This window comes from Girardinichthys multiradiatus, chromosome 15, assembly GCF_021462225.1.
Source record: "Girardinichthys multiradiatus isolate DD_20200921_A chromosome 15, DD_fGirMul_XY1, whole genome shotgun sequence".
Classification (NCBI taxonomy): Eukaryota; Metazoa; Chordata; class Actinopteri; order Cyprinodontiformes; family Goodeidae; genus Girardinichthys; species Girardinichthys multiradiatus.
This window is the reverse complement of record NC_061808.1, coordinates 25,147,550-25,173,116: the sequence shown is the minus strand read 5'-3', so window position 1 is coordinate 25,173,116 and position 25,567 is coordinate 25,147,550. Positions and strand designations below refer to the sequence as shown.

Below are 25,567 nucleotides of genomic sequence, written 5' to 3'. Positions count from 1 at the left end.
GATTTGCTTTCACATCGTTTTTCAACTTTTTTTTTTTTTTCTCGTAGATTTTGTGCCTTGGTGAAGCAGCGCGCCGAAGGCGCCCCACCTGGCAGGGCCAGCATGGTGCCCTTCCGCCCTGACTTCGCCCCTCCCTCCCACCGCTGCGTGCCCACAGACGTCGACCCTGAGCTGGTGTACCTCTGCCGGCACGTCTACGACTTTCGATATGGACGCATCTTGAAGAACTTGCAGTAGAGCAGGAGCCCCCTGCACCTTTGAATCGGTCGTCAAAATTGTCCACCCTCCTGCACAGTGGACGGGCAGCTGAAGGACTGAAGAGCCCTCACAACCAGAAAAGTGTGTGGATGGGGCTTGGCATGTACACATTATGAAGCACAGATCCCTTTAGTTAAATACCAAGAAGTTAGAATGTTGTAGGGAATCTCAGCTCAGTCAGAGCACCGATCATTCCTGGTGTGGAAAACTAAACTCAATCCATCCACTCAGATTTTTCTTAGCTTAGCTCTTGTTGGTTTTATAGAATCTTGACTCCCCCTCCTCAACCCCACCATGCCTTTACTGCCAGCAAGGCTGAGCACCAGGTCGAGAGGGGCTCCAGTCAGAACCGTGTTTCCCCTAAAGCACCTTAGCTCAACAATCATGTTTGTTCCATTTGAGAGCCGCTGGCACAGGGACAGTCCGGCGCTGCGCTCAGGTGCTGCCAGGGAAACACAAGCCTAGCCCTGTCAGCTCTGTGTTAACGCCTCTCGACAAGCATGGATGAAGGAGCAGCTAATGGAGAGTGTCATCCTTTTTCCCCCGATTTGACTCTGCACATTGTGTGTGTGTGTGTGTGTGTGTGTGTGTGTGTGTGTGTGTGTGGTGTATATGTTCGGTGTTGGCACTGGGGTTATATATAGTGACATTTGGGAGGCTTTCAGGTAATCAAACCAATCAAGCAGCTTTAGGTGAAGTGGATCTTTTTTTTCCCCCTGAAGTTGAGTTAAATGATTTAACTTTAAGCAAATTTGAAAGTACATTACCGATTTCATATTGGGCTCAAGGATGAAGATGACCATATATTGTTTATAATATATGACATGTATGATTATCACTTATATGGTGAGACAGAAGCAGCTATTCGTATCACATCTGAGTTGAAAGCTGTAAAACAAGGATATCTGTAGTCCCAAAAAGTGGGAATTTATTTGTTGATTGACTGGAGAAGTTACTGACAAGTGCGTTGTTAACAGGGAGACTACGCTGATGTCAGGTTGCACATAATGTCTAATGTTTAGACTTTATGCACTTAACATAACAGTCCAGAAAACAAAAACAGTGCCTTGCTAAAGTATTCATTCACCTTAAGCTCTTTTACATTTTGCCACATTACGACCAATGATTTTAGTGTATTTTAAGAAGTAGTTTTGAATTTAGTTTTTACTAATTAAAACTGGATAAAAACAATGTAGCATGCATTTGTATTTAGCCCTCCTTATTCAGTGTTTTGCATAACCACCGATATCATCATGCTTCCACCATCATGTTCCACAGTGAGCGTGGTGTGTTCAGGGTTACCTGCAGTGTTAGTTTTCCCCAAAGCAAAGTGTTTTGCACACAAGCTAAACGTTTTATTTTTAAACTGATCTGGCCTGCACTTTCTCCCATGTTTGCTATGTCGCCGTCATGGCTTGTGAGCAAACTGCAAATTGGACTTCTTTCAATAACGGCTTTGTTTTAGTCACTTTTCCATCAAGGCCAGATTTGTGGAGTACTTAGCTTATAGTTCAGTTAGGTGACCTATAAAGGCTATGTGTGTACCAGAGCAAAGGGAGGTGAATAAAAATGCACATTAAACTTTACAAATTTTTCCAAATAAATTTATTAAATTGTTTTTCTTCTAATTTGACATTACTGTGTGTTTTTCTATCACTAAACTCCCAGTAAAGCACAGTTTGTGGCTGTAATGTGACCAAACATAAAAAAGCTCAAGAGCTGGGAATACTTTTGCAAACTACTGTCTTTCCAGTCCATTTCCAGTCTCCAGTTTAACACGTTAACGTATCTCTCGCCCACTAAGTCTGTTCAGCCCATTCTGATTCTTAATTAGTTTTCTCACGCCCTCCCAGCCCTCTGCAGCCCAGCCGAGATGAACCAAAAAATGTGGCACAAGTTTGAAATTCCCCATCTCCTCCCTCATGCCTCTCCTCCTCATCAGCACTTGTTCCCATGTTTTGTTTCACTACAGCATTCCCACAATAACACCTAACCACCTCTTCATTTTGTATTGGAGCTGCTAAAGGAGTGGCAGGATGTGAATGGTGAGGCCTACCGTACTGCCTTTATTTTAATGTTTTTGTCTTTTTAGAAGGAGACATTACGGATGTAACGGCTGCGTATGTTTGTCGGTTTTTATGACCAGAGAGGAGTCAACCAACATGTTTGTCATGTTACTTGATGCTCTTCTAACTGAATGAAATCAGTATAGCTCTGGAGTCATTCCTTTTAACTCAGCTCTCACATATAGTCCTATAAATACTCGGTATATTTATGTATGTATTCACACTGTTAATGTGACTAGATGTGCAGAAGGCTTCAGGAGACAGTCCTGACTTGCTTTGCAGGCAAATGTAGCACTGTGATAGATGTGTGTTTAGATTGAAAGGGTGGGGTGGGGGATATTATGGGTTAGGGGTAGGGTGTTCCACACTTTTTGCTGATTGCAAACCATGCGCTCTTCCATTGTCTTCAAACCTGCAACTGTTTTCCCGTCAGTGTTCGTTCAAGTACCCGATTGCTTTCCTGCACAGCTGTGAAAGGTCCCCCACACTCTGGAGCCATCTTTAACTTCCCCTTCTATATAAACTTCATGAATCCTGACTCAAACTAAATCAAACCCCAAATCCCCTGGATTGTTCAAAGTTTTCCCCTACTTTTACAATTTCTCCTCAAGAATATTTTATTATGTCAATTTACTAAGATGGCACATGCAATATATTTTTAGACTTACTATTTTTGAAGAATGAACTTAACAAATCTTGAAAAAAAATATGTATTTCTTTTTTTTCAGTTGATATCAGGTTGGTTTTTAGTCGATGTTTAACAAAGAGAAATAAGGGAGCCGATGCCATCTCATGAGCTAGCTAGGAGCTCCGTTCCAGACGACCTCTAATAAGGAGGACATATCTGAAGCACAGGGCACTCTTTAAACAAGCAGACAGCCAATGCACAGTGTAGTATTTTTTTTTTTTCCTTGCAAAATCTGTAATAATTATATTTAAAGTAAGAAACGAATATTTAAATGGAGAAAACAATTGAATATATTAAGATGTCAGTTTTAAGTTATTTGGGACTAATTTTATATATCCTGCTTATTTGTGCTTCAGGATTGAAATAATTTGTTTATTTGTAACCTTAGTAAACTTAGTGAGGTTGATAGCAGAAATGTGTAGTTTAGCTTTGTTGAGGCCAAGAGCTCTAAATTTGGTCAAATAACAGTCTGAGTGGCTGAACAGAAACCGGACCGATCGTAAAGGGATAGAAAGTGTTTTTATGTGAGGTTCAGTTGAAATCTTACCAGCACTAGATGATTCTCTTGGTGTCGTCATTTACTATGAACGTAGATTAGCTGGTCCGGGAAGCTAGTCAGAGAAGAGGGGTCAAGACCAAAGAGGACAATCTCCAAAGTTTCATACAGTTTATGAAACGTTAAAATGTAGTCATGTTTGCACTGGGTGAATATCTACACTGAAGCCAGTGATTATTTAATCCCAAAAGGTGATGGTATGTTAGTTCTGATGAAACACGTACTGAAAATCATTCGGAGGGCCACAAGTGGCCTGTGGGCTGCACTTTTGGATACCCCTAGTTTAAACTCACAGCAGTAGGATATCTGTCTGCTACATGTATAGGAACTATTAGTGACAATAACTTTACATGACCTTACTTTAAAAAATCCAACTACCACTTTGGAAAAGAAGACCAAAATTGTAGAAAATTACGAGCCCACAAAAATACAAACCTGTATGGGTTTCTTTTAAGATGGCTTTGGATCCATAGATATTACACATCAGACTATTGTTTCATTAAGAAATTGCATGTTTGCTTTATTTTTAAACTAGTGAAAATCAAAATTTATCGTAGAATTGCTGCTTTTAACATTTCTGGTTTTATAGAAAAGTCATTCAAAAGACAAAAGTCAATATTATAGTGTTTGCATAAATGGGTTACACATTTTTGTTCAGTAGAAGTCTCCTTTGGTCTTGGTCTGTCTCTGACTACCAGCTAATGTGTGTGAAGAGGAAGATCATAACTACTGCGGGTAAGAAACTGACTGTTTATGACCTTTAACCTTTATTACATAGTTCTGAACTATCTCTTTAGGTTTGTAGTTTGGGAGAATGGCAGCATGGTCACCTGAGTTTTCACCGATGAGCTGAAGACTGAAAGAGAAATCAGAAGCGGGAGAAGAGGAACAGCACATTCCCCACAGATCCTGAACTGAGAACATGTTCCTCCTCCTCAGATTAAACCCTGCAGGACAAACGATCAGGTGTGAGTTATGAAAGAGGGAAAGCAATATTTAGGTTTTGACAGTAATTTCTGAAAAAGAAATTGGCCTGAATCACCACTAAGAGCCTCTCTTTCTGCCTTGTTCAGGTTAATGTGCAGATCCTGTCACACCAACATCACTTACAGTGAAGCTTCAGAAGCTTCTTCTCTTGCATCCCCATCTTAGATGCAAAAACTTGCTAGAAAAGCAGCCAAGGAAAGCTCAGCCACCCATGGGTTATCCTCCCAAGTGCTGGCCAGCCTTGCAAAATGCATGGACTTAGATAGCCTACTGTCATTTAGTAACTAAATTAACCACAGGCTCTTGCATGGAGACAGTTATATCCTTAATTTCCATGCAACAAGGCTTGGCAAGCACTCAGGAATAAGAAGTTTAGCAAACTATGATGTGAAACAATGACTAACCTTCGCTGACGTGTGTTTGAGTGTGTGTGTGTGTGTGTGTTCACTCCATTAGACAAAAGCACCCGACCAACCTGTGAGATTCTGCTTTCTCTGTGGCCTGTATTGATGCTTATTGTTGGCATATATTTTGATATATTTGGAAAAATGTTGGATATACAGTTTAGATATTTTTGGAGTAGAGAGAGTTACGTGTATCAGATTACTGTCACTTTGTCATGCTCTCTGAAGATCTCTTGAATTTTTTTATTTTATTTTATTTGAAAGACTATATCATCCCAACTGATTTAATGTAATGTTGAGAGAATATTTATAAAATTTAAGTCCTTTGTGAAAACTTTGACTCTGGGTGTCTTATTTTTAATCATCACACACTACATTTAACTTAGCAGATCAGATTGTACCTTTTAGTTTATTCTGATTAAATCCCTTACTTCAGTTGAATTACATACTTGTTAAATTAGCAAACCAGGTCAAGCATTTGTAATTATTTAAATATGATTTTATATAGAGAGAGGAAGAAGACAAAGGTCGGTGCAAGAATATGAACAGGAAGTGGGCGTTTCCTTCCATTCAGCTGTTATACTGATCATGTCCACAGAAGGGCAGTAGTGAGTCACCAGCAACAGATGGCTGTTAAATTCTCTTGTGACCTCCAAGTAGTTGGTTTTAATCTGCACACACAGTCCATATTTATCAGTGTATATGAAAATGGCTGGAGAAAGGTTTCAACTCCTTCAACATTGTCTTCAAGCCTCACAGGCTTGTAAATGCTCAACAAACATGAACAAACAATAGACAGCAGAGCTTTACTGTCTGTTAGGTTGGAAGAACAGATGAACAAATCATTTATGAGTCTTAATAATACAGGTCCTTCTCAAAATATTAGCATATTGTGATAAAGTTCATTATTTTCCATAATGTCATGATGAAAATTTAACATTCATATATTTTAGATTCATTGCACACTAACTGAAATATTTCAGGTCTTTTATTGTCTTAATATGGATGATTTTGGCATACAGCTCATGAAAACCCAAAATTCCTATCTCACAAAATTAGCATATTTCATCCAACCAATAAAAGAAAAGTGTTTTTAATATAAAAAACGTCAACCTTCAAATAATCATGTACAGTTATGCACTCAATACTTGGACGGGAATCCTTTGGCAGAAGTGACTGCTTCAATGCGGCGTGGCATGGAGGAAATCAGCCTGTGGCACTGCTGAGGTCTTATGGAGGCCCAGGATGCTTCGATAGCGGCCTTTAGCTCATCCAGAGTGTTGGGTCTTGAGTCTCTCAACGTTCTCTTCACAATATCCCACAGATTCTCTATGGGGTTCAGGTCAGGAGAGTTGGCAGGCCAATTGAGCACAGTGATACCATGGTCAGTAAACCATTTACCAGTGGTTTTGGCACTGTGAGCAGGTGCCAGGTCGTGCTGTAAAAGGAAATCTTCATCTCCATAAAGCTTTTCAGCAGATGGAAACATTAAGTGCTCCAAAATCTCCTGATAGCTAGCTGCATTGACCCTGCCCTTGATAAAACACAGTGGACCAACACCAGCAGCTGACACGGCACCCCAGACCATCACTGACTGTGGGTACTTGACACTGGACTTCTGGCATTTTGGCATTTCCTTCTCCCCAGTCTTCCTCCAGACTCTGGCACCTTGATTTCCGAATGACATGCAGAATTTGCTTTCATCCGAAAAAAGTACTTTGGACCACTGAGCAACAGTCCAGTGCTGCTTCTCTGTAGCCCAGGTCAGGCGCTTCTGCCGCTGTTTCTGGTTCAAAAGTGGCTTGACCTGGGGAATGCGGCACCTGTAGCCCATTTCCTGCACACGCCTGTGCACGGTGGCTCTGGATGTTTCTACTCCAGACTCAGTCCACTGCTTCCGCAGGTCCCCCAAGGTCTGGAATCGGCCCTTCTCCACAATCTTCCTCAGGGTCCGGTCACCTCTTCTCGTTGTGCAGCGTTTTCTGCCACACTTTTTCCTTCCCACAGACTTCCCACTGAGGTGCCTTGATACAGCACTCTGGGAACAGCCTATTTGTTCAGAAATTTCTTTCTGTGTCTTACCCTCTTGCTTGAGGGTGTCAATAGTGGCCTTCTGGACAGCAGTCAGGTCGGCAGTCTTACCCATGATTGGGGTTTTGAGTGATGAACCAGGCTGGGAGTTTTAAAGGCCTCAGGAATCTTTTGCAGGTGTTTAGAGTTAACTCGTTGATTCAGATGATTAGGTTCATAGCTCGTTTAGAGACCCTTTTAATGATATGCTAATTTTGTGAGATAGGAATTTTGGGTTTTCATGAGCTGTATGCCAAAATCATCTGTATTAAGACAATAAAAGACCTGAAATATTTCAGTTAGTGTGCAATGAATCTAAAATATATGAATGTTAAATTTTCATCATGACATTATGGAAAATAATGAACTTTATCACAATATGCTAATATTTTGAGAAGGACCTGTATAAACTGTCTATGCTCTTATATTTCTGCTTTATTAAGGTACAACTAAGACAAAGGGATTGTGTCATAATAAATTGGTGAAAATATTTAAAGCAAATTGGATAAAAGAAAAACTAGAACATCACACATAGCGGTGTTAAATCCAATATGTGAAAAAGGAAGGAGAATGGCAAAGCTGTAAACCTACCGTAACATCGCCCTCCACTTAAACTGACAGGTTGGGTAAGGAGAGCATTTATTAGAAAAGCAGCCACCAGTACCAAGGCATCTCTGGAGGAGCTGCAGAGATCCACAACTTGGGTCAGAATATGTCAGATCATCAAATATTAGTTGTGCATTCCAAATGTCTGGTCTTACAGAAGAGTGGCTAGAAGAAAGTCTCTTTTCCATAAGGAAGGTGAAATAAAGCCATAAGATCGCCACAAGCCCTGCTGTGGACACAGCAAACATGTAGAAGAAGGTGCTCTGGTAGGTTTTTAGCCTCCATTGGTGATGCCGCCCCTCTCGGTGAAGCAAGGTTGTGGCAGCAAGAAGATTGATGGAGGTAAATTCAGGACAATCTTGGAAGAAAATCTTTTGGAGACTACAAAATATTTAACGTGGGGAAGATTCATCCTCCAGCAGGACATTTTCATAGTCTAGACTTAAATTCAATTGAGAATTTGTAGCAAATTGTGGCTTGTAACTGCAGCAAAAGGTGGTTCAGCAAAAAATTGACTCAGTGGAGTAGACCTTTAAGATTTTTCTTTCCCTTCACAACTATGCATTATTTTAGGTTAATCATCCGCATAGAATTTCAGCAAAATACATTGACGTTTGTAGTTGGAACCTGTCAAAATGTGAAAATCATGGTGTAGGAATCATTTCTGAAAACAAAAAACATATTCTATCGCACGTCAAAATGCTTGCAGACTCAGCAGGATGTCTAACAATGAGATATGATGACTAAAGAGACTGGACCTTTATAAAAGGGGTGAGTAAACATGAGCATGTGAGGAACAGAAAACTTTAGATTATAAATGATCACATAAAACGTGTTTGTTTATCATTTTTTGTTTCGTTCATTTTGGTCATTCATTCTTTTAAGTTGACGACTGACCAGAATGCATTGAATAATCAGCCAATGGGCTCATCTGTTGTATAAAGAATCAATCCAACAAATTGCAAAATAGACAAAAAGTTGTCTCACTCAAGGTGGGAGACCCAAACATAATCGCATAACTAGCTTGTCATCTAGCAATGTATTTTTCCCCTGTTAGTCTAATAACCACAACCGGCTTATTGTCCTCCTGATGACTGTAATTAATCAAATTCTGCTTCCTAATCTCTGGATCTCATCATCCTTACAGTAGGCCCAGGCTGACCACACCGGATGGCAGCCTAATGTAAGCTGTTTTAGGGAGTGTAATTGTGTGCTTGTCTGCAACTTTGCATGCAGCAGCAAATTCTCCAGGCTTATTCTGCCGTGTTTCATTTTCTGTTAGGAGCATGTTTGTCTTCAAACATGTTCCTGACCTTCCGAAAGGTCAGGAACTACCACTATACATTGCCTCCTTGAAGTGGTAGCTGTGTGCTGCAGCTGTGACACTTTCAGGAATTTTAGGAGGTTTTATGTAATTCTATTCTGTCTTTACCTCCAACATTTATCTACCTACTGAGAGAGAAAAAACATTCTTGCACACTCCTGTTCTCCCTCGAGCTTCAGGTGGATTACCAGGTCTTTAATCTGTCCTTTGAGTGACATCACCCTGTGCACATATTGCTTACAGGATATTAAGTGAGGGAGGGAAAGCAGGAGATGGGGATCATGGACTGGGGAAGGTGAATCAGCTCTGTGGGGAAGTTCAGACAAAAAGACACTCATATCTTTAGTCAGAGCCATGCAAGCAGTCACAGTAGAAAGGGACGCACACATGGAGGAACTGGATGACCACAGTCTGCAGATGGAGGAGACAGCCCAAAGCCTGCTGAGAAGACCTTCTCTGAAGGAGAACTATTACAGTGACACTGATTTCATGACAGGTAAAGCTGAGAGAGTTTAAGAGAATTTGACTTACTAAAATTTATCAGATCAGTTAAACACAGGCGGTTCCTTTCTCTGTCCGCCATGGAAAGATGTGAGAACAGGCGGTTTCATTTTGTTTTACAGATCCTCAGAGGTGCACTGCTGCTCAAAGGAAAGAGAGCAACATACCTGAACAGAAGTCTAGAAACAAATTACGTATTCATACCAACACAATTGCCTACACATATAGCTGGAGGTGTGGCAACTCTTTAATGTTGGTATATTTCACTTCAAATTCTTCAGAAGGAAAAAGAACAAGAAAACATGCGTATCAGTGATATAAGAGGGATGCTTGTGCACAAATGGCTGCAATTTGTGTCAATCCTTGCAGAGCTGATGTGAACAGACAGATGTCGTTCTGTCATTTGAATTATTCCATTTGCAAATACAGATTAAAACACTTGCTATGCCTCAGTCTTAACAATTATTATTGGAAAAACAGATGTATGAATTCTGAAACTGACACACGTGTTTCAATGCATGCTCCTGATATATGCATGCATTAATCACTATGCACAAAATCAAAGAAATCTGACTACATATTATTTGTTACTGAGTTAGAGCAGAGTTTGAGCTTGGCATTTGCTAATTCTCTCTTACAGCACCCGGATTATTGCGCTATTCTAATCCCAATCCCATATGGAGACTATGGAAGTGGCACGTGGATGAAGTCACGACCAGGACAGGCACAGACACAGATCATGGTCCTCAGTGAGAGGGAGATTACTGCTGGCTGAATGCTTTAGTAATTATACATAAAGTCCTCACTCGCAGCAGATTATCATTGTTGGGAGGAAAAGGTCATATGTCTAAAAAGTGGCACCAAAAAGGTGGATAAGATAACTTCTTATATTTGGGAAAATGCAAGAATCTAATGTGACACACAGTGGTAACTCAGCACAACCTATCAAGTTTTAGTTATTCATGTTTTGTTTTTAACTAAGCAGTGCTAGATGTATTTTTAAAGTTCTTTATTATTTCTAATTATTCATAAAGCTGTAAGACTGTAATTAATTTTTTTGGGGGGCAAGAATAAATTCCTGTCTTTATGCATTCATTTTGAAATCAGTTAGCAAACCTTTTCCAGATACAAATATACCAACGTTATTTAACTGTTGAATAATGATTTCTTTTATTATATACAAATTATTTATTAGATATAACCCCACAAGGAGTTTATTTAAAACTTGGAAATCTTGGCAGATCTTTTTAGCAAGCTTTTCGGTTAACTTTTAAGATGTTTTTTCGGCAGTAGTGGCCTTTATTTATTTATTTATTTTACAGTAGGCAGACAGGAAAGAGGGGTAGAGAGAGGGGGAGACATTCGGCAAATGTCGCCGGGTCAGGGACTCGAACCCGGTACGGCCGCTTCGAGGACTGTAGCCGCCCCCTTTCGGTTAAATTTTAGCTAAATGTTTTTTTTTGTTTTTTACAAAATCACGCTTTTAACTATTTATTTCACTTGTAAACATCCATTCTTACAATCTGAACTTGTAGCAGTTTAATGTAACTTGCTAGCCAATTATTTATTTTAATTTTAACACTCAGCTTTTTCTGTAAACATCATATAGCTAACTTAGCTAACACGCTTCTTTGCAGTGTACCTTTCAGGGCGCTGACCCATTTGTGGGGTCCAGGTCTAGGCCCTGGTGTAGTTTGTAGTAAACCAAACTTTGTGTTTCATAATGTCAAACGTTTTATGACAAGTACCATCTTTGTAAATACTCAGTTTTTCAAAAACTACAACCTGGATAGGGGTTGTTAAACGGTGGTTCAGCAGGACTTTTTCAGACTGTCGTATCAAGCATATTCTTAGGCTACAGTACAGTATGTTAGATTTTTGCTCAGAAGTTTACATTTTTAGGTAGAAAAATTAACTGAAAGGTTCGTGAAGTTCAAAGCTTCCCAGCTAACACCCACCCCAATATCCAAGATTGTTCCCTTATATTATAACACGTGGTGTTCACTGCAGTAAAAAAACATTTATTTGCACTTCTGATAATTTATATTTGTCAGTCATTTTGTATACCGCTTCTTCCATAGTGGGTCGTGGGGAAGCTGGCGCCCATCTCCAGCAGTCTATGGGCGGGAGGCGGGGTACACCACGGACAGGTTGCCAGTCCATCGCAGGGCAACATAGACACACACAGGACAAACAACCATGCACACACTCAGTCACACCTAAGATCAATGTAGAGAGACCAACTGACCGAACAGTCATGCTTTTGGACTGTGGGAGGAAGCCGGAGTACCCGGAGAGAACCCACTCATGCACAGGGAGAACGTGCAAACTCCATGCAGAAAACCCCGGCCAGGAGCTGAACCCAGGCTCCAAGGCAACAGTGCTACTAACTGCACCAGCGTGCAGCCCCATTTATATCCTGCGATAGAGAAATACATTATTATCTCGTATTGCTAGTAGTAGTGTGACCATTAGTGGTTAAATTGGGTTGGATCATTCCCGAGTTGTTCTCTTCATCGCAGTTAATTAATATGTATTTAACTTACAAATAAGTTATACCAAAATATCTGCTGAGTAACTTTAACAGCAGTCTAAGTACCACAGGTGGTCCTTGTTCCACAGAATCATGGTGACAAAGTGGATAAGCCACTGATTAGCAGCTGTAGTTATAACTAAGCCTTGTTTCAGATCATGCTGAAAAATTGCTCCATAGAAAAGATGCTTCCTATTTTTACGCAAATCAACGTCAACATGCATCAGTTTTTGTTTCGCTCTCCTTCATAACCACTATCCCTCATGACCTGTGCTGCAACATTTGAGATGTGAATCCTCACAGCTCCACAATGCAGTTTTAGGTCTAGCTCTGATGTTTCTACTTTGTGCTTCCCTCAAATAGTGACATGGGATTATCTGTGTGGGTGGGGTCAAAGAGATTAACATTGGGATTGGGATTAACATTGTACTCTCCACTTCCATACACACACACACACACACTCATGCAATTCCACGTACACAAGGGGAGAGACAATTCAGGCCGAATTGGGAGACTTCTTAGTTTTTAAGCATTTCCCACCCCCACCCCCACCTTCATAGACACACACCCTGAGCTAGAGGCTTAAAGCCTCAGCAAATCAACATAATGTCCTAGAGTGAGCCAGGCACAAGAGCAGTGTTACCCTCCTCTCATGCTGTAATACCACTTGGATGCTGGAAATTCAACACCCTTTAAGCAGCAATCATTGAACGCAACATGAATGGAGTAAAAGAGATGAGATCTTAGAGGACACAGGCTAAATAACATGGAGGCCGAACAGGGCTACCTGACGGGGGCAAAAGGAGCACAGAGGACTGAAAAAGTATGTACACGAGAAGAGAAGAAAAGGAGGAAGACGTCTGGGCTGGTTGAGGACAGTGGCAGCAGTCAGCAGAGATACCCTACCCTCTCATCAGCATCCAGCAGCTCATATGGTACCCAGCTCTGATCCATTGTTCCCTTGGTACTGGTGTAAGAGAAGATCAAGTAGGAATTAATAGCAGCAAAGGTATCATAAGGAGAGGAATCTTTGATAGATATTGATTTGATGTTATTGTTGTTTACATGCTGCAGCAAGGGAGGATGATCCGCAGACTCCAACAGCTGTGTGACCTCATTGTCCAGATTTTAATCACATAGCCATTAGGAAGGGATTTTCTTAGTCTTAAACCTTTTTCTATTTGTAAACATATCATTTTTTTGCAAAACAAATCATGTGCAAATGTTTTCTTTTCTAAATAATTTGGTAAGCTACGTTTTTAGGACAGATTCTGCAAGTTTGCTGTTTACATTGTGAAACAAATAGTGAGGTTTTAGATCCTTTCAAAAGCTCTTTTTAATGTAGTAGCGCTCCTGTCTCACTTGTTATATCATGTTATGGAAAATGATCGCCATATAATCTTTGCATTCGTACATTTCACACAATCTGTTTGAAGATTGCACAACCAGAAATGCTGAGAAAAGCATCCAATAAAATCTATCTTCAGCGTTCACCTCCTGAATTCCTTTCGTTTCCTTCAGATGACCGCAGCTCGGCAGCCAGCGGCCTGGATGTGGCCGACCGGCTCACCTACCTGGAGCAGAGGATGCAGATGCAGGAGGATGAGATCCAGCTGCTGAAGCTGGCGCTGGCTGATGTCCTCAAGAGGCTCAGCATTACTGATGAGCAACCAGCTGCGTCTGCAGCAGCTGCAGGAAGGAGAACACCAGGCACCAAAGGTGAGCAAAAGTCTGTGTCTTGAAACTGAATAGTTTAAAGGTCAGTAAATAGTAAAGTGTTTTGGGTGTGAGATTCACTGAGAACTTGAAAATAACAGATTTCAAAGGGATTGGTAATATAACATGCTTGGGTTTTTTATTTATTATTAAGTAAAATAAGGGTGTCACCTTAAAAAACACTAAAGCAAATGCGTATTTGCAAGTTCATAATCTTATTTTAAAGAGACCGCACAAATTTGCTCTCATACTTAAATAAAATATAAAACAAATTCCCTTTTTTTAACATGGCTGTTATACTAATTGTCCACAATTTAAAATCCATGGTTTCAGCTTCTGTCTCTTTAAGGCCATTCTTGATAAAGCCCTATTATGCCCTGTTGATCCAAAATGATGGCACAGTTCAAGGCCCCTGTTTAAACATACGATACGATATTCCTTTATCTTCCAGCTGGAGATGTGCAGCAAGGCTCTGCAGTGTTGATGTTTTTGTTGTTGAGGTTAAAATGTATATTTTTTCTTAACCAGCTATAAATTTGGAATACATCAGCCTCCACATTTTTAGCACCCCTAGTAAAGATGTGTAAAACACCTAAAACAACCTTTAACATGAGTACATATATTCATTAATAATAATAAAAAAAAAAAAAAAAAAAGAATAGAACTTGAAATTATTTCCCTAGCACATAAATATTTCAACATGTGGAGGGTCATTTCTAATAACTGCTCTTCAAAATGGGATAGACTAGAGAACATGCCACTCCAGTAAAGCAGGAGCGTGCTTATCCTCATAAGTGAGAGAATGGCTACAAGAAAATAGCTTCTAAACACATGTTTCCCATATCTGCTGTCAGAGGATTCATTAAAAAGTTTAAAATGACAGAAACTGTGGCAAACAAGGCGAGGACCCAAGTTTGTTTGCCATAGTGCGGAGGGAGGTCAGGGAGATTAAGAAAACTGCACCAAATCTTTCAGGGTGAGATAATGCTATTGTGGTAAAAAGATGTCATTTTATTTACATATCTTTTACCTGGGGGATTATTAATAGTTTTGATAATACTTATTATTATAATTATTACTATAAGAAATAAGCGACATTCAATGAATAGACTCATGAAAAAAAAAGCTACAATCCAACATGCTGTGTCTTCTTATCCTTCATAAACAATTTAATTAGATTTTTATTAATTTCTTGGCCTCTCTTCTTCAGTCTACTTGGCAGCCATAATTCTGGATATTTTAGGCTGCTTTAAAGCACTTGCCTTCTTTGGAAAAGGATATTAGTTGTTGCAGTCTTAAGCCTCTGTGGATCTTTTACAAAAAAACCAAACAAACAAATAAAGAAAAGAATGAAATATTCCAGTGACAGAAAGAGACTGGACAACTATCTCTAAAATAAAAGATTTGGAGAGAGTGACTGACGTAATTTGTTTCTGCTTCTGCTTTGAGAGTGACTTAAAAATATTCAAAATGTATAAAACTTTAACTTTGTAAACAGTAACATATCAACGAAAGTCAAGCTTATCTTCCTCTTTGTTTGTGTGTATTTGTGTTTTCACAGCCAGGCCTGTCTCCCTGGCTCTGCCCCCCAGAATCTCCATGGTGACGTCCAGTGCGGCTTCCCTCAAAAAGAGCTCAACAGTGCCCTCCAGCTCTAAAGCCAGGAATTACAGCCCAGCGCCACCACTAAGGTAACTGCTCATTTCCTCCCTTCTGAGCATGCTGATGATGAAGACAATTAGAGAAGAGAGGAAGCTGCATCATAAATCACTGATGGGAAAGCATCCTAATCAGAGTGAAGCTTTCTGTTTCATTATGGAGCATGCAATCAGCAGGCATCCTTCATTATCTCAGAGACACCACACATGGATGCTCAATGATTATCCCTACACTGGGCTTTAATTCAAAGCAGCAACCCCTTCCTCTCAATTGCCTTTCAAATGATACTGACATTAGATAGTGTTTGTCAGAAAGCCTGATGGTCTCTCTCCATGGTCTCTTAATCTGCTGTCGCTGTTTCTGTGGTGTTCTGGTATAATCACACAGAGAGAGGTAAATCTCTGCTCAATTAAGGCTTCCGGTCTCTAACTACGATGATGCAAGACATAAAAAATCCTTATTTCATCTCCATCTTTTCTTTGCAGTTCACATCACTTCTTTTCTGTTGGACTTTCAATATGCTTTTATTCTCTCTAGTGGTGTGAAGAGCCCACCAGGCAGCGTGAAGGACAGTCCATGTAAGACCACTAAAACACGACCCACGTCTGCAGCCTCAGTCTTCAAGAAAGTTCCAGAAGGGTAAGAGGATGTCAGTCATTATGAGGTTATACACTGTACATAACTTGAGTTATAGTGTTGCTGCAGCAAAACATGTCTGATAAACAAACCATTTACATCTTATGGCATGCACAGTGCCTTGCAAAGAGACTGACATTTTGTCATGTTACTCCGACAAACCTCTGTGTATTTTATTGGTATGTGATAGGTTAACACAAATCAGTGAACGATTGTGAAGTGGAAGAAAAGAATGCATGGTATGTGCAAAACATTTTTTTACAAATAAAAATCTGAAAAGTGTGACATGCATTTGTATTCTGCCACTTTTTATTCCGATACCCCTAAATAAAATCTAGCACAACCAGTTGCATTTTCTATTTCACCTAAACTGACAGGCCAGACAAGGAGGGCATTAATCACAGAAGCAGGAAACTATGGGTGTGCTGCAAAGGTCCACAGCTCAGGTGGGAGACGTTGTCAGCAGGACATCTATTAGTCATGTACTTCACAAATCTGGCATAAAGAAAGAGAGGCAAGAAGAAAGTCATGAGAATTATCATTTAAAGTTTGACACAAGCTGTACAGGGGAGACAGTAAATATGTGGAAGAAGGTGATCTGATCAGATAAGATCTGTTATCTAAAACACCTTCCATTGAAGTGCATTGGAGTTGATTTAGATCAAATCATATTCATGCTGCAGAGCACAGCATCAGTTCACGCCACACATTTCAGAGTTTTGTTTGTAAAAACATTTGGAAACGATGCATCATTTCTTTCCATTGTCTTCTTTCCACCTCTTACTTATGTGCCGCTTGTGGTTGTTGTTTATTTACCTGTAACAGATGTGTCTATGCAACACTCTTTAACTGAATTTTTTCGCTGGATTTTTGTTCCTTTCACTGACTGTTTCCTCTCTTGCTGACTTCTTTGTGTGTCAATAAACCAGAAGCAACGAGTCCAACGAGCCTGCTCCAAGTGTAGGTAAGGAAACATTTCTGTGTGCCTTCAGACAGTTTTATTGTCTGACCGGAAAAATGCCAAGAAAGAGACGGCATCACTTGCCAAAAGACATGTCACCACAGCATTACTGTTTGGAGCATAATTATCAAATGTATTTCTGTGTGTCTGTTTTTTTTTTTTTGTGCAGGAACAAGGCGCGTGACACACTGCAAAGGTAGGTTTTGTGTCTTTGAGCAAAAGAAAGACTTCAATTTAGAAGAAAACAATGTAGTTGATAGAACTGTGTGTGAGCTCTTGTTTTTGTTTTTTATTTTTCACATCATACCATAACTTGTGCACCCTCACCCCACTTCTTGCATCCATTTCTGTCTCTCTTCTACCCCATTTCCTCCTGAATTATCCTCCTTTCACACCCTTCGGTTTCTTTAATGTCTCTTTTTCCCAAACCCTTTTCATTCTCCCGGCCTCCTCACCACATTTCACCACTTAACTTAGTGACTATGCAGATCTATCTGAGCCCCCTCGCAAGAAAGACTGGGTCTTCTGAGGAGGCCAAGTCTGCATCTACAATGCCCACATACAGTGGACCCATGGCCAGCCCTGGACCTCTGCCGACTAAGAAGGGCAGCCAGCCGCAGATGAAGAAGTCGAACCCGTCCTTCACCTTGAACCTCCAGAAAACCATAACCAGCCAGAGTTCAGTGCTGGAAACATCCAGTTACATCAGCCCAGTCAAATCGCCCAGCCAGTACTTTCAGATTTGTTACTGACACAGACTGACATTCCCAACTCCTCTTGAAAGGTTTTTACAAAGTTAATATTGAATAAAAATGTAAAGCAAAAAATTTAAAAACTGTAAGGATTTTTATGGAGATCTACGTGAAACTGCGCCCAAAAAACACCTCACCAAGTCACTTAAAGTTGCTGATATGGACTTATCTGTGGCTAACACATCTGACTACGTCAAATATTGTGTTTTATGTTTATTTATTTTGAGAATAGCGAACACTTGTCTGCATTTTTAGTTTTGCTGCTTACCACAGCGTAGCTGTAGTTGTATTAGTCGCATGCTAAAACCTGTGCATTGTTTTCCTGAAACTGCTGCCTTTTCTGTTAAAGCTCTGTCATTCTGCATAAGATCTTGTCACTTTGTTCAAGCAAGAGAATGTACATGACAAAACAGTTTAATGTCAGGGAGACTGACTCACTTGTGTGCACTGATTTCTTTTGTGTATTTGATGTTTGATGTTAGTTTCCATCCCACCTCAAAATGTCCGTTCTTTTTCAGGGGAGACAATAAAAAGCTGATGTCTAAATAACGTGTCTAGTAGAGAGCCTGGTGAACTCTGGACTTTGTTCTCCTTCAAGTGACTCAACTTCTTCAAGATGCAGAGAAAGAAAACTCCAGCTTATGTAACACTTCTCTGATTACTTTAAAGCAGGTCTGCTCAGAACACAAGCCCGTTGAACATTGTGATAGAAAGGAAGCTACTAGAAATTATGCAAAGTGACCCCCTGAGCTGAATGAACAACATAGGACACATAATGGTGCCAGAATATAACCTCGGTGAGTTTAAATTTACCGGTAAAAAGGTGAATCACATTTCAAACATACATTATAATGTCCAAATGTCCATATATTAAATTTACAAAGGTAAAAAGTATTGAACATGCTTACTGAAATTTATTTAGTAGGCTCCTTTGTACAAAAGCCTTTGTTTTTCTACAGGATTCAGATCATCTGATTGGCTGATTACAACTTTATTTTCTTTGTCAGACCAGTTGTGAGTTCTTGGTTGAATATTTGGTATCATTGTCTTGCTAAAATGCCCACAATCATTTACTCTTCATCATCCTGGTAGATGGCAGCAAAGTTTTATCATTCATGTCTCGGTAAAGGAACTCACTATGCTGAAAAAAAGCCCCAAACCATCATGTTCCAACATCCAAACTTCACTGCTATTGTGTTTTTGGGGTGGTGTGCATTCCTTTTTGACTTCCAAACACTGTGTGTATTATGGCATCCAAAGAGTTTGGTTTTGGTCTTATCTGACCAGACTAAATGTTGTTCAGCAAATTCAGAGCTTCAACAGGCTTTTCCTTCAGCAGTGGAGTCTTGCATGGTTAGTGTGCATATATGCCATGGTGATAACCTGGAGTACTTATTGTTGTCTTTGACACAAGTGTACCTGTTAATTCTAGGTCTTTCTGAAGCTCTCCAGAAGTGGTCCTTGGCTCTTGGACAATTCTTCTGATGAATCTTTTTAGTCTTCTGTCTGAAATCTTGGTAAAATCACCTGGTTGTGTTTGGTTTATGGTAATAATTATGTTCTTTCCACTCTCGGATTACATAGTGCTCACTGGGACCTTCAGTAATGTAGAAATTCTTTACTAACTACTGCCATCAGCACGTTTTGCAACAATTAGGTTGCGAAGGTTTTGAGAGAGCTTATTAGTTGAGCTTATTATATGAGACGTTTCTTGTGTGAAACTTTAAGTCAAGTTAAGTCAAGTTTATTTATATAGCGCTTTTCAGCAACAAGGCATTCAAGGCGCTGTACATAAGGAAAAACATTACAATGATACAGAAAATCAAACAACAGAGGTAAATAAAAAAAATAAAGAGAATAGAATGATGGATAAGAAAACAAAAGCAAAATTGGACTGAAAACTTAACTAATAATGTTTAGATAATACATTCAAAGGCCACTCTAAACAAATAAGTTTTAAATCTTGATTTAAAGCAACTTAGGGTTTCACCGCTTTTATAGTTTTCTGGGAGTTTATCCCAGATTAGTGGAGCATAAGAATTAAAAGCTGCTTTTCAATGTTTGGTTCTGGTTCTGGGTATGCAGAGTAGATTTGAGCCAGAAGATCTGAGAGGTCTGGGTGTTTGATACACTGACAACAAGTCTGTAATGTATTTTGGTGCTAAGCCATTCAGTGATTTATAGACTAACAGAAGTATTTTAAAGTCTATTCTCTGAGCTACAGGGAGCCAGTGTAGGGACTTTAGAACCGGGGTGATGTGCTCCACTTTCTTAGTTCTAGTGAGGACGCGGGCAGCAGCGTTCTGGATCAACTGCAGCTGTCTGATCGACTTTTTACCCAGACCTGTGAAGACACAGTAATCAGTTCTACTAAAGATGAACACATGAATTAGTTTTTCAAGGTCCTGCTGAGACAAGGCCGACCTTGTTACTGTCTTTATTTGCCTCTGAAGGTTCAGGTCTGAGTCCATCACTACACCCAGGTTTTGAGCCTGACTGGTGGTTTCTAGCTGTATTAACTGAAGCTGTGTGTTAACTTTTAAACGCTCTTCTTTTGGTCCAAAGATTATTACTTCAGTTTTGTTTTGATTGAGCAAAGAAAATGTTGGCCCATCCAAGCATTGATTTCTTCGAAGCATTTACCCAGCGCTTGAATGGGTTCATAGTCACCTGGTGACATTGTAACGTATAGCTGTGCATCGTCTGCATAGTTATAACTTACGATGTTGTTTATTAAAATCTGAGTTAGGGGGAGCATGTAGATATTGAATAGGAGGGACACTAAGATGGACCCTTGGGAACGTCACCTGTGATTTTTGTGGTCTCTGATGTAAAGTTACCTACTGACACAAAAAAGTCCCTGTCCTTCAAGTAGGATTTAAAGCAATCGAGTGCTGTACCAGAAAGGCTGACCCAGTTTTCTAGGCGCTCTAATAAAATGTAGTGATCAACAGTGTCGAATGCTGCACTAAGGTCCAATAATACCAGCACTGTGGTTCTTCCACAGTCTGCATTCATACGGATGTCATTGAACACCTTGACAAGAGCAGTCTCTGCACTGTGGTGAGCAGGAAGCCTGACTGGAAGACACTGAAGCGGTTGGTCGTTGTTAGGAAGTTGTTTAACTGCTGAAACACAGCTTTTTCAATAATCTTACTGATGAAGGGGATGTTTGATATAGGCCTGTAGTTCTATAGTAGCAGCTTGTTCAAGTTGCTCTTTTTCAATAGAGGTTTGATAATTGCTGTTTTTAGGGCCTGAGGAAAAACACCTGACAAAAGTGATTATTATTGGTGTTAAATCAGATGTTATTACAGGCAAAGCTTTCTTAAGGAAAGCTGTGGGTAAAACATCGAGACAGCAGGAAGAAGAGCTTAGTTGGTATAAGATTTCTTCTAAGATTTTGTAGTTTATTTAGTGAAATTGGGAAATTTTGTCAAAATCAGTTCTAGTTGGAGACAACTTTGGTACTGGAGTTGATGTGGATATGCTAACTGCCCTCTGATCTTTTGGGTTTTTCATTGAAGAATTTAGCAAATTCATTGCAGGCCCTGGTAGAGTGGAGTTCAGATGCTACAGTTACAGGAGGGTTTGTTAACCTGTCAACTGTGGCAAATAATGCACAAGCATTGTTAATGTTTTTGCTGATAATCTCAGAAAAGAAGGATTCCCTTGCATTTTTCAGTTGTAGGTTATATCTGTATAGTCTCTCTTTATAGATAATATAGTGAACCTGGAGTCCAGTCTTTCGCCACCTGCGTTCAGCTTTTCGACACTCCTTTTTTTCACTTTTGACTGGTGGAGCACTTCTCCATGGAGACATTTTCTTCCCAGAAATGACTTTCACTTTAATTGGAGCAATTGAGTCAATGATGTCCAAGATGTTAGAATGAAAGTTATCTACATGCTCATCTACAGTGTTACAGGGCAAAGTGGAGGTAGAAGAGTAAATCTGGTTAAAGATTTCAGCAGCACCATCCTTAAAGATGCGTTTTCTTATCATGTCTCTTTGGCAAACTGAGTCATTGCAGATGATGCTTTCAAAAATAACAGAAAAGTGGTCAGATAGAGCAACATCAGTTACAGACATCTTGGAAATGTTTAGACCCTTAGTGATGATCAAGTCCAAAATATGTCCCTGTTTGTGCGTTTGCTGTTTAACATGTTGAGTCAAACCAAAATTTCTAAGAGTGTCACATAGATCTATTGCACTTCTGTCTTCAGGATTGTCCATGTGAATGTTGAAGTCTCCCACAATAATTAAACAGTCATAATCAACACAAATCACAGATAAAAGCTCATTAAAATCACTGAAAAAGTTTGTTTTGGACTTAGGAGGCCTGTAAATATTCAAGAACATGGTTCGGACCGTGCTCTTTACCTGGAGAGCCAAATATTGAAAAGTATCAAATTTGCCCAGAAATACGTTTTTACAATCTAATAAATCTTTAAACAAAGTGGCCACCCCTCCACCCTTTCATTGCTGTCTGCTCTCACAAAGAAAATTGTAGTTTAGAGGCGTCGACTCTATCAGACTGGGAGCTTCATTAAACTCATGTAACCATGTTTCTGTTAAAAACATAACATCAAGATCGTGGTCAGTAATGAAGTCATTGATTAAAAATTATTTTCCTGACAGAGATCTAATGTTCAGTAAATCCAGTTTATATGATTTAGTTGCTGATATTAACTCTGTGTGTGGTTGTACCTGACAGTTTATGGCTTTTGTTGATTGTTTATTACTGTCTCTTATCCTTTTGGCTTTGCTCTTTCTGTCACGTATAAGCACAGAGATTTTACAACTATCTCCTTTTAGGGGCCCAAGTCTTTCCTGGACATGCTCATTTCTGATAGAGTTACCACTAGGGCCCAGACTGTATCACAGAGAAGTGATTTGAATGTCCTGATTAGGAGGAGATAGATTAGGAGGTGGTGGGGCTCTGCGGCATTTGGAAGATGTTGGTTTAGTAGCAGGGCCTCGGCCATGGGGGGTGTTGAATGGAGAAGATGTCAGAATCATTCGGGTCCCAATCTTAAGAGCTCCTTTCATGTTATCAGAATCCAGTAAAGCAAAAAACGGGCTCAGTGGGGAGATGGGAGAGTTCTGTGCGGTCTGGGTCGGGGTCTGGGGTTTAACGGGGAGGTCGGTCTGGGTCTGGGTTTGGGGGGAGGGGGGTATAATGGGGGGGTCCACTTCTCCTGTGGATTTCGACGGGGAGACCTTTTTTGATGACCTCTCTTTCTCTGCCAACTGGCCGATTGTTTCTGCAGGAGCTGTTGGAGGCAGCGTTATCATTGTTGTTGATACTCAATGTTCTCTGCTGAAGGTCGAAGCTGCTGGCGAATTATTTACTGAATAGAAGAGATTAGATGTGAGACGTCTGGCTCCTGGCTTGTTCAAGCAGAAACCATCTTGCTTGAAGGGGTGTCTTTTTTTCCCCCAAAAAATATGGAATATCAATGAGGTTCACAGATGTGGTGGCATGTTTTTTTCAACCACTTATTAATCATCACAAGTCTCGAATAAATCTCATCTCCACAGAAAATCGATGCAATGGGTCCGCTGAGAAACACCTTGATATTGAGACCTCCAACAATATTCAGAAGACGAGTGAAATCCTCCTTCAGTCCTTCTGATTTTTTCTTAGCCACGTCATCCATGGCTCCACAGTGTATAATAAGGTTTTCTAGAGACGGGCTCTTTTCTGTGATTGCAAGAATATTCCCTGAGATATCGGAGACCGTGTTACTGGTAACAATCATAACTTCTGTGTTTTTCTTGTGGCAGAAGTTTTTAATCCCATCCACAGCTGTGTTGCTACTATTAGGGTTCTTGGTCTGGTGGGGTGCTTTTTCTCTGGCAATTTAGGAGAAGACTGTTTAGAATGAAGGTTGTTCTCAAACCTTTTATTGTTGTCAGAAGATGGATAATTTTCCTGGTTTTCATTCTGTAGTGGAGCAAATCTGTTCTGGAGGGGAACTCCATTATTTCCAGCTGTCTCACTCCTATCAGTTGTCGTGACAGCAGCTCGCTGTCGAAGTCTCCTTTTCCCAGGGGAAACAGGGGCAATTCTCTGTAATTCTGACCATTCTAATTTATTTAATTGCTGAGATCTTCCAGTGAGTCGTCCACCTTGATTTTTTGGGCATGCGCCTAAAACATGCCAGGGGGGTCTGCCGGTAGGTTTATTCTCAGTGTAATGAGACACTTTTTTAAAGGCAATTAGTCCCAGCTGATATTAATCCACACTGAGTGACAGAATTACTTTCCAGTTACTGATGGATGTCAGCTGGCGGCTGTCATAACTTTCCATCGCTTCTTGCATCTCCCTTTCTACATGTGTTCAATACTTTTCCCTGCGTTATTCCATTTTGTTACACCTTACCCAGTTTATGTACAGATACGGTTGGATTTCTTTGTGTGTGTGGACAGGCTGGACTGTTACCGACGTCTGGTGAGAATTTAATGTCAATTGCATCTTTAGAAATATATTTACTTAGAAAACTGGTGATATCTTAAATACTTATTTTACCCGCTGTACAGCGGAGTTTCAGCAAACGACATGTTATGGAAATGTTTCTCATGCTATAGTGTTGGGCCTATTTATTGCATACCAGGAGTCATGTATCAGTTTGAATAAATGAAATACTTGAAAATTACATGTTGCTCAATGCTGATACCATTTAATGGGTGCTTCAATAAGACAACAACAGCCAAAACCCTAAATATGATTGAAAAACTTGATGCAAAAGTAAGAAATTTAGAAGAAGTGTTGAATGAGGTCCAATCGTGTGAGAGGGACACACTTGTTCAACAGTGCCATAAGTTGGCCGACTCAAATGTGGAGCAGTTCTCAGAAACAGTGGTTTTTCAACCAAATATTCATTTTTCAGTTTACAGAAAAGCTACATAATCAGGTATTTTCCAGTTTACACAATAAAGAAAAATACAGAAAATCCTTTTTTTTTTTTTTGAAAATTCTGAAATTCCTTATTCAATTCAATTCAATTCAATTCAAAAATACTTTATTAATCCCAAAGGGAAATTAATTGTTGTTATAGCTCATATTATGCAGGTTTCCTCAAAGAGCCGTTGTAGATGCTGATGGCTGTGGGCAGGAAAGATCTCCTGTAGCGCTCCGTCTTACAGCAGATCTGAAGAAGCCTCTGACTGAAGACACTTTGGTGTTGTAGGACAGTCTCATCAAGAGGATGCTCAGGGTTCTCCATAATGTTCTTCATTTTATGAAGAATCCTTCTTTCCACAATGATCTCCAGAGGTTCCAGAGGAGTCCCCAGAACAGAGCCAGCCTTTTTTATCAGCTTGTTGAGCTTTTTTAAGTCCCTGGCTCTGATGCTGCTTCCCCAGCAGATGATGGTAGAAGAGATCACACTCTCCACAACGGACTTATAGAAGATATGCAGCATCTTGCTGGAAACACTGAAGGACCTAAGTTCCTCAAGAAGTACAGTCTGCTCTGTCCCTTCTTGTAGATGGCTTCACAGTTGCATCTCCACTCTAGTCTGTTGTCCAGGTGAACACCGAGGTATTTATACTCCTCCACCACCTCCACTTCTTCTTCCATGATATAAATAGTTCCTCACTCTCTGTGGAGGGATTACAAATCTGACAAACTTTGCTTCATGTTTTGGTTCTGAATGGAGTGTGCTGTGTTCCTATAATGCATTAGCGTGAATGGAAATCAAAGCAACACAAGATATCTATGCAGTATGCTTTGGAGCAAGGCCAATCACAGCAAGCTTCGAAGATACGTTAAAAAGCACGTGACCTAGACACAAATATACATGAATATTGAAATCCACTGATAGTTTTCCCTTCCTTTTAATAC

At 40.0% G+C, this 25,567-nt stretch overlaps 2 protein-coding genes across 4 annotated transcripts in view; both read left to right on the top strand.

The window, feature by feature from the left end:
- LOC124881697 (bromo adjacent homology domain-containing 1 protein-like) overlaps positions 1 to 5,293 on the top strand; it is a 67,471-nt gene extending 62,178 nt beyond the window's left edge. For both annotated transcript variants that reach the window (XM_047387422.1, XM_047387423.1), the window contains exon 7: positions 48 to 5,293. In XM_047387422.1, the coding sequence (XP_047243378.1) occupies positions 48 to 237 (190 nt within the window). In that variant the 3' untranslated portion in view covers positions 238 to 5,293. The remainder of the gene's footprint in view (positions 1 to 47) is intronic.
- Positions 5,294 to 9,230: 3,937 nt separating this feature from the next.
- LOC124881712 (echinoderm microtubule-associated protein-like 1) lies at positions 9,231 to 18,266 on the top strand. 2 transcript variants are annotated; one of them, XM_047387455.1, is made up of 7 exons: positions 9,231 to 9,455; positions 13,515 to 13,712; positions 15,271 to 15,400; positions 15,906 to 16,007; positions 16,934 to 16,968; positions 17,135 to 17,161; positions 17,443 to 18,266. In XM_047387455.1, exons 1-7 carry the CDS (start codon positions 9,314 to 9,316, stop codon positions 17,715 to 17,717), a joined length of 909 nt encoding a protein of 302 aa, XP_047243411.1. In that variant the 5' UTR covers positions 9,231 to 9,313; the 3' UTR covers positions 17,718 to 18,266. The 2 variants fall into 2 exon arrangements, with proteins under 2 accessions (XP_047243411.1, XP_047243410.1); XM_047387454.1 differs by lacking the exon at positions 9,231 to 9,455 and adding an exon at positions 12,584 to 12,928.
- Positions 18,267 to 25,567: the final 7,301 nt, after the last annotated feature.